Genomic DNA, 9320 nt, shown 5'->3' with positions numbered 1-9320 from the left:
TGTGTGTGTGTGTGTGTGTGTGTGTGTGTGTGTGTGTGTGTGTGTGTGTGTGTGTGTGTGTGTGTGTGTGTGTGTGTGTGTGTGTGTGTGTGTGTGTGTGTGTGTGTGTGTGTGTGTGTGTGTGTGTGTGTGTGTGTGTTCTTGTTGTTCTTGTTGCAGCCATCAATGAATCTGAGAACAAAACCATTTAAGTATGCAGAGATATGCATGTTCAGTATGTTTTAAGCAGAAACTGAAGGTAAAGTGATTACCTGCATTACATTTTTGGGCTTTTGTGATTATGTGGGATGTCAATACCATACTCCTCGTCACGTTGGGCAACAGTCAATTCAAGTCCAAGGTAATCGTCAGGCACTAAGACCCTTTAGGCTGTACACGGTTAAGAAAAAACATCTCTGAGCTAATACTAAAACACCCATGACTGCGGTACTGATGTTAAGAGTTGAGCAGAGACCCAGAGCACAGGACTTTGTAGGGAAGCCCTGCAGGGACAGTGAGGATATCCGGGACAGACTCAAAGCAGCTTTACAAACATTAATGGGATGCTCTTGGGAGCTCAGAGGAGCTCTGAGGGGAGGGACTGTTTCCTAAGGGTCATTGCAAACTCTCAATTTTTCAGCAGGGTGGTGACACAGACTCTGCTCCCAGGGAACTTTGGCTAATAGTGAACAGGAAGTGGTCAGAAGAAATGAATCAAAGCCATATGACTCCTCCACTGGATGACTTCCTCTTGCTTTCTCAGCCTACGGTCATCTTTGCTGCTCCATCTCACATCTCTGTGTCTTCCTGCGGCCTTCTGTTTCTCTGTTTCACTGGCATTCTTGACAATTGAGTTTGAAGACGCTGCAGAGCTTGAGGGATTTATCAGCGCGGACAAACTGCTCGCCGTGATCTCACCTCCCTTCTCGAATCAGAGAAACAGGAAATCGCCCTGAAACAAAAACAAACAAACAAAACAACGGGGGATCCAGTGATTTGGACCATTTTCATCATCAGCAGAGCTTCCCGTGTCACGTGACGGAACCCTGCCCTGGGCTGTTTAGTAGAAAGAGTACTGGTTCTCCACTGCCCGGGCCCGGCGAGTCCCGTCAGCATCGTGGTAGTCCTCAGATGCACCAGTAGAGGCCTCCAGCAGGCGTTCAGAACTGTTGCTCCGGCTCTGTAACCCTCCTCCTACACCTCCTCCGGTACCCGGGTCACTGCGGGAGAGGGAAGGAAGAGTGGTGGGTGAGGAGGAGGTGCTCGAGGAGAGCGGGGCATCAGGAGGGGGCCCTGCAGGTGCTGCGATCCCAGGAGGGTGCAGAGCTGGCTGGGCTGAATCTGTCCGGCAGCCTGCATCCCTGGGTGGGGTGAGGACCGGAGGCACAGTCACATCTGTAGCAGATTGTGAGAAGAAAAAATAATTCCTTTTAATAAAAGAAATATTCATAATGTAGTTGAGTCTGTGCTGTTGATAATTGTTGGTTTACACTGAAGAACTGCTAGCAAAAGGCTCCTCCACAGAGCATGTAAACATAGGCAATGTGGGCCTCTTTTATTATGCTTTCTCTTGGTGGTGGGCAATAACACCGACAACACTGGTGCCAAAGACACGCCTGACCAGTGTATCAGTAAAGCCTTTTTACGGCGTGAATCAAACCCTCACTCTATGTAAGTATGTGTTTGGGAGCGAGTGCATGAGTGTGTGTAGGTCCAGCGTTGGGCGAAACAGAGAGCCTCTTTGTGACCACCAGGGTGGGTTGGGGCCGGAGTCTCGCCCTGCATGCAAAACTCCTGCGGTATAATTGCCCCCTCAGTCTCCTCTACAGGAGGGTATTCATCCCATGCCAGCAGAGCAGAGGGCAGGAGCAGCATTAGCATGGAGGAGGGAGGCAGGTTCAGGGAGCTTCAGCTGTGCTCGCTTGGCCTATAAGGACAAACTTCTGCTATCCATCAACACATCTGACTTTCAGGAAGTTTCTAATCACCCTCCATTATCCTTTGGTCTTGAGGACTGATTGTCAAGCTGGGACATTTTTTTCTTTGAAAGCACTTACACTTTATTTCCAAGCTCTGCAAATCTTCTCGTTTTCTTTTGGTTTAAGTGACTGAATATGGAGAACAAAGGCAGTTACAAAATAATGACAAATGCTAACACCTGGTGCAGTCGTATAGCCATAATGTCAGTGAACTGACCCCCTAACATCGGTTACATAGCAATATCTAGGCCTACCTTAAGTTTGTAAAGATAGCCACCACAAGCTACTGGCCAAACCAGACCAAATAAGGCTGTAGCACCAAAACTCAAAGTGTACTCAAAAGACTAAAAGAACCGTGTTTTATTTCTTATGAATTTAACTTTTCATATTAAAGGGGAGGAATGTGTTGATTTTTTCTTTCAAATGTTACAAAGTCATTTAAATCTCAAACAATGTAAAGAGTTTAGGTAGACATAGACACATCTGCCAGTATTGTCTTATTGCAGATATATAGTGTCATTGTAACAGAAATGTCCCACTCAGTAATACACATCAGGGTTACAGTAATGTGTATTTATGTACTGTATATCATCATCATATTTCTCAATCTCTCTAATATAATATTGGCCTAAATAATCCAGTATCAGGTGGACTGTAATCAGAAACTCACCTGAAATATAACAATACAACATTTAAATAAGGGTTATATCTAAGCAAAGTGACAAATAACGATTAATTTATATCTTTTCCTATCTGTACGTGTCAAAATGTCTTATGCTATTCTACATTTTTGATCTCTCTAATTACAGTATGCACCCAGTTGGTTCATCAAGACCCCCTTTGCTTCGCTTTTTAAAACTCTGCATGTCACTGGATATAACCAACTGCAAAGTAATAGGTCCTTAAGTACAACTATTAGGTGTTTGCATGTTAAAATAACACCTTTCCAGTGTCTTGTCATCAACTGTAAATTTCCAATCGTTACAGAGATCAACCTCCATTACATTTCCGGTTATCTGCAGTTGTGACAGGTTTTTAAGTTTGTGTGAGATGGTGTATGAGCCGTTTTTGTCAATGTGATATGTACCTGTGGTGGAGCTTCGCTGCACTTGTACATAGGAGCGTAATGTGATGTCAGCAGAGCCTCCAGATTCGAGGGGGATGGGATGGGCATGAAAGTGTCTCAGCATATCCGACACGGTGTGAAACCACAAGTGGTGGACATGGCACTGCCCGTTATCATTCACTGACAAACGCAAATGCTGGAAGAGAAGGAAGGGAAATATGGGGGGGACGTCAGTGTGATTCAAAGGAAGGAAAAGGGAGGGACAAGAGAGGGTAGGGAGAGAAAAAAGACACAACACAGAAAAACAGAAGTGCAGTGTCATACAGTGAACAGACAGTCCAAGACAGAGGTCAGGATATAATAAGGCGTCTCTCTGTGGGAGCAGAGTGACAGAATGCCACGGCTGACACCAGAGGAAAAAGGCGGCAGCTGACACTTCCTCAACACCGCCGGCTGGCAGGATGTGATGTACAGGGATCGTGTTGCATAAGACAGCACAGAATGTTGACATTACTGCATCTTTTCCAAGGCCTAAAATAAACGTTAGTGTGCTGTGAGGCTACAACCCAAAATGTTATGAGAATGAGTATGAGTGAACTAGGAGGGTGTTTTAGAAACAATGAGTTCATCTATTAATTAGAGATCACAAATATCATTACTGGCCAATCTCATTACTGAGTATTGAATTGTTTTTATCCACAATCAGCTGTCTCGAGTGCTTTTCTTCCTGTGGTCAAGATTACACTGCATATTCATTTTTTGATGAATACATGAATACAAGCATGCATTCATACAACATACATCACAAACAAAAAATGAAAATCATTACTTGATTTAAGTTTGTTATATTAGGATCAACTCATAGTCTGAGAACCAAAAAACTCAAAAGAAAAGGTGCATATGTAACACCTTGTGTAAACGAATGCAATTTCAATTTGATTTTAATTTCTGTTTTAATAACAAAAAAACGTGGTAAAGAATTCCATTCTACCGTTGCTCTAATTGTTTTGAGTCTTTAATCATGTAAAACTAAAATAAACTTTTTTTTGGTTCCAGCTTCTCAAAATTTCGTCACACACTCTACTTGTGACGGGCGTTTTGTTTTTTGTTTTTTCCACATTTTACAAACAAAACGGAATATATATCTGAACTAAACTATTAGTACATTTACAAATAATCAGAAATAATAGTTGCACCCCTAATCCATATGTTTACAACCCACAACTAATGCTATTGCTCCTCTCCAATCGTCTCACCTTGGCTTTGCCCTGAAAGTTGAAGGTTAGGACGTACTCGCCCGGCCGCGTCTCGCTCTGACGAATCACAAAGAGTCCGTGGCTTCTGGCGCCACCTGCAAGCACCAACTGAGCTGCACGTACACGTGACAGTGTACCATGGAACCATGGATAACCTGCCAGGCTGGCATCGCCATCTGGCTCTTTCGCTCCTTCACTGCCACCTGAGTCAGATAAAATCAATGTTGTTTTTTTTTCTCTATGTTTAACCTTTTTTCTGTGGTTTGTATTCATACGTGGTGATATTGAGTGCATGAGTTGTTACCTGCAGAAGTGTTGGAGCCCTGGGCCTCGGGGGACTGGAGGAAGCGCTCTAAAGGCATGTGGGATGGGTGCTGGGTGAAAGGGGGTTCCCTGCAACGGACTGAGGGGGCGCTATAATGCTCTGCTGCTGTAGGACATGACCTCTCCGGAGCACGGTACACACCTGAACGCATTTTTTAATATTGAAACACATTCATGTTGATAGAAATATTTTAATGTCATGTAAGAGGTGGTGTTAAAACAGAGAAGAGTCTTTGCTCACCCTCAGACAGCAGCTCACAGCTGCAAGAGGCCACCATGGAGCAGTCTTTGGAGGCCTGACCATGAGGACATGACGCCAGCTCAATGTCATCGCCGCTGTCACTGTACACAAGCAGGCGGGTCAGGAGAACCGCAAGAACGTATACATATGCACACAAGTGTGCAAACAAACATCACAGAGTCCTAACACATATTCACATCCTACAAACACAGACACAAATAATCTTTCTGTTTAGGTCCTGAGCTTCATCGACTCCAGAAACTGAGGAGGAATGTCACCGGTGCAAGCCTGCCTGTGTTTGTGCGAAAGCAACCTGTCAAAAACTCCACTAATTTGATGATTAATGACTGTGTGTGTTTCCCCTCTTTCCTCTTTCCCATCTACCCTTCCCCCCCTCTCCCTCCATCCCTCAGTCCCTCTCTTCTTTCCATCTTCAGTCAACAGCAAATATTTATGCGATGGTTTACCCGGGGTCTATGCAGTCCTGGATGTCAGCAACCCACGAGTTTTTCTGCAGCGAGTCGATGGTTTCCAGGATGTACTCTCCCCCATTTTCCACCTGTGGAAGCAGCCAAACACGATAATCACACACTGAGCTCTGTTCAAAGGACCACATCAGGGTTGGAAACAGGGAAAATTCAATGTTAACTCAATGAGGGCTTTGGCTAGCTCTTTTACCAATAACCTGTTTTTTTATAGAACCATATCTGAAACTGAGGCAGGTGCTTGTGTTAATGTGTTTGTAAAATGGCTGCAGTTTGTACCTTAAGAACAAAAGTGTTGTCCTTGTCAGGCATCTCCAGCGGCATGGTGGTCCTCACCTCCACGATGGCTGACAGAGGGATGCTTACTTTGGGCTTTGAGGACTGAAGACAACAGGCAAACACACAGAATAAAAGGTCATATTTAACCGTAAAAAAGTGTTTTTAGTGGTATGTGGTATAAAACCTGAAAGCCCGGACCCCCATCAGGGTCATAAGCTCTATAAATATCTACTACACTTCTACTGCTATAGTATGTTTATTTTTTATTCTGCATTTTCAAATGATGAGGCAAATTAGCTGAGTTTTTGAGTTAAACTATTGATGAACAATACGGATGATATGTTGTTTTAGTGTATCTCTGACTGTCGTGAAAATGTTAAGTCTATCAGGAAAAACTTCAAAACAATAAACCATGAACCATTTTTAGGAGCTTTAAGCTGAAGATTATGGGAGCTAGATAATAAACAAGCATGCCTGTGGTAGCACAGGCAGAAACACATATAATACAGTAGTAACATTATTTTCACTCCCTGGGTGGTACTGTAATTTTCCACCAGTGTAATATCCTGAAAAACGTAATTATGAATGGTCCAACGTTAAATTATATCCAGTAGGAGGCAACTGCAACACTTGTAAAAGTAGAAAATTTGGGTTTTACTGCAAAAAAGCTCTACATGGTGCTTTTAATTAGAGGTGTAGGTTTAAACAGTTCCACTTTACCCTCTGTCTTTTGTAAACACACCCAACTTCTCCAGACCCTTAAACGATCATTAAGGGGCAACATGCAATGTGAATCACTGGTGCGAACTTAGCACCCTGTCTCCTGAGATCAAATAACATTCAAATAAAATGAGTCCAACATTAAAAGAGAAGGGAAAAGTTTACAAAAGATTGCACAATTTGCAAATATTTCTCACCGCATTTCTCAGCGATTACTCCTGCTGACTGACCACAACAAACATAAAACAGTTTACAAGAGGGTGAGCACAGAAAACATCCTGGCCTCCGTTTGCCCTCTGCAGAGGGTTGGATCCAGACGATAATCTTAACAGATCCAATGAGTGTGTTTGAGGCGGTGTGTGTGTGTGTGTGTGTGTGTGTGAGTAAGGAGAGGCAGAGTGAAGAAGGAGGCCGAGTGATGGTCTGGCAGAGGCTTATCAGCTGATCTGTCTGAAGCAACACTGTTCTCATCTTGATCTGCCTGTGCAGCTGGCTGCCATCCACGCCCACAATTCCTTTCTCTGGATCAGATGTCAAGAACCACTTCCTGTATTAAACCATCTGACCATTTCCTGTACGTCTCTACTGTGGACAGCACGAGCCTAATCTCGGTGGGAACTGTCTGTTTAAATGTTAAGTCGGTGGAAACTGGTCTTAGCCAGTGCATGTGTGCTCCACCACACAGCTCTTACAGGAAATACACGTGCAGTTAGTGCAGACAGTCTTTATATTCTTTGGTATTAATAATAATAATATAAATAATATAATATAATAGTATAAAAACTAAAAGGGTAACAAAAAATGTTTTCTTATCTTATCTCTAATAGTAGTTTTTACTTATCAATGTCTCCAGTAGTGGTGAATGTATTATGTCTATTTACACATTAAGGAAGACACACAGCAACATTAGCATTTATTCTAAGTTATTTTCCTGATCATCTGATAAACATAAGCCCAATATTCACTTTTCCTTGTTACTGATTTTGGTCTCTACGGACTCTTGTGAAATGTATGTGGCTCTTCAGCTGCAAAATGCTTCTCTTACTGTGTCTGTCTGTCGTTCGCTGAAAGAAAGGAGAGAGGTGGGCATACAACCCAAAACAACAGTGATACTATATAAGTATATAAACTATATAAATTCCTCAATTCAAGCGAATCCTCTCATTTTACACATATTATTTGCTCTATTATTGATATTTTTACGCTTTAGTTATTGCATGTTACTTTGGGAGGTTTGAAGCAAAGAGTTGGTCATCTCCGGGGCGGCTGCTGTGTCATAATGCAGTCGGTTAGCGTGCTGCAGTGTGCTGCCAGACCCGGGCAGCCTGCAGATTGATCGCCCTGACAGGGACGGAGCCACAGCAAGGAGCGGGCAGGAGTAACATTTTATGAGTCAGTTTATCTTTCCAACACTGTTGACTCCGCACTGTTAAGATTTGTAAGACCTGAATAAGACGGCAGTGATAAAACAAGAGTATGCGTTTAATTAATGTGTCACTTCAGCTGCAACCGCTGCTCTGAAGTTTCTCCTCATCTCAGCTGTTAATTATTTCTCCCACATGTGGACGTTAATAGAACATAACAGAAACTGCTGAAAGACAATTAATGTTTCATTTCATGTGTTCCCCTTGTGGCCCTTCTGAGTTTTTTGAGTGACTCACAATAACAATTTTGGTTCCTGTTTTCAGTCTGTCACTGCAGTAGTTCGCCAAAGACGAGGGGCCGATCAATATTTATTTTTTTGCACATGAAAGGGAATCTTTGTGATCTGCTCCCTCTTGCAGAAATCAATGGAACAGCTTCCTCTCTCTCTCTCTCTCTCTCTCTCTATTAACACAGTCTCCAGTTCTGTCTCGTAGCTCCTTCAACCCCCCCCTCCCATGCCTGCCTCCCACCTGCCCTCACCCCTCTCCCCCTCTCTGCAGGCTTATCCCCACATTCCCACCAGCCATGATCAAAGGACACTGGCAGATTTACACACACTCAGCTGCACAGCCTCATGGCCTCCTTAAGGTCAGGGGCAATGATCTGGAAATCCCACATAGACAAATGTGAAGTGCGCCTGCGCGTGTGTGTGTGTGCACGTGTGTGTGTGTGTTGTTCGACTTCACTCGCAGAGGTCAAAGGAGTTTGAATATCAGGCGTGCATTCTATCTGGGATTCAAATGAGGGGCTGCAACTAATGATTATATTCATGAATCATTAACATATTGATTATTCTTCTCTGGTGAAAAGTATAACCAGATTTGGGGAACCATTTTTAAGTTTAGACCAATAAGGACTGCGAAAAAAAAAAAAGGAATTTCTTGTATCTTACCTTGTTTTCTATGTGAATGGTGGATGTCATATGTTAATACAGTGTTTGTCTATCTGTTTTTGTTGTTGTCAAGCAGGGGAGGGTGAAAAAAGAGTGCTAGATCCATGTTTTCTGCCTCCTTGTCTGTGTGTGTTTGTGTACCTTGGGTGGAACGTAGAACTCCAGCAGAAACTTCTCGCCTCCTTCCTCCTTCTTAATCTTCCTCAGCAGCAGGCGGCACTTCTGCCACTGTGCAGCGCCCATACAGTTTGTGTCATCCGCCACCATGTACCTCAGCGCTCCCTCTCTCTGGATCTCCAGCATCTCAGCTTTGTGGCCCTGAGAGCCCCTGGGAAGCCGCAGCTTCTGGGACCACTTCTCTCCCCCTGCAGCCTCCCCTCCCCCACACACCCCACCTCCTCCTCCACCACCACCACCACCTCCTCCTCCTCCTCCTCCTCCCACTCCTCCCCCGTTAGCCCTCCTGGTTCCAGAGGGACCGTCTGGTTCAGGGGAGGCCCGTCTGTGCCACATCTCCTTCACTCCATCTACCACACACAGGCTCATGTTCCTCAGGGAGAAGCCCTTCTTGAAGCGAGCCTTTGGGTGACTGACCGACACGTCCTCTGAGCTGCGGGACTGTCCCAGTGCAGACACCTTGTGGGTCGACTGGGGCCCTCGGGAGGCGGTGGTGC

General features: G+C 44.2%; 1 protein-coding gene across 1 annotated transcript in view; it reads right to left on the bottom strand.

The window, feature by feature from the left end:
* Positions 1-897: 897 nt before the first annotated feature.
* Positions 898-9320, bottom strand: part of sh2b2 (SH2B adaptor protein 2) — an 11608-nt gene continuing 3185 nt past the window's right edge. Inside the window, exons 2-9 of the mRNA XM_083914374.1 lie at positions 8788-9320; positions 5610-5711; positions 5313-5404; positions 4846-4946; positions 4585-4746; positions 4281-4483; positions 3046-3220; positions 898-1374 (exon numbers count right to left, since the gene is read on the bottom strand). The exon at positions 8788-9320 is cut by the window's right edge and continues 467 nt beyond it. Of these exons, the coding sequence (XP_083770500.1) occupies positions 1040-1374; positions 3046-3220; positions 4281-4483; positions 4585-4746; positions 4846-4946; positions 5313-5404; positions 5610-5711; positions 8788-9320 (1703 nt within the window). The 3' untranslated portion in view covers positions 898-1039. The remainder of the gene's footprint in view (positions 1375-3045; positions 3221-4280; positions 4484-4584; positions 4747-4845; positions 4947-5312; positions 5405-5609; positions 5712-8787) is intronic.

The sequence above is a fragment of the Echiichthys vipera genome, assembly GCF_963691815.1.
Source record: "Echiichthys vipera genome assembly, chromosome: 5".
Lineage (NCBI taxonomy): Eukaryota > Metazoa > Chordata > Actinopteri > Perciformes > Trachinidae > Echiichthys > Echiichthys vipera.
This window is presented reverse-complemented; position numbering and strand designations above follow the sequence as displayed.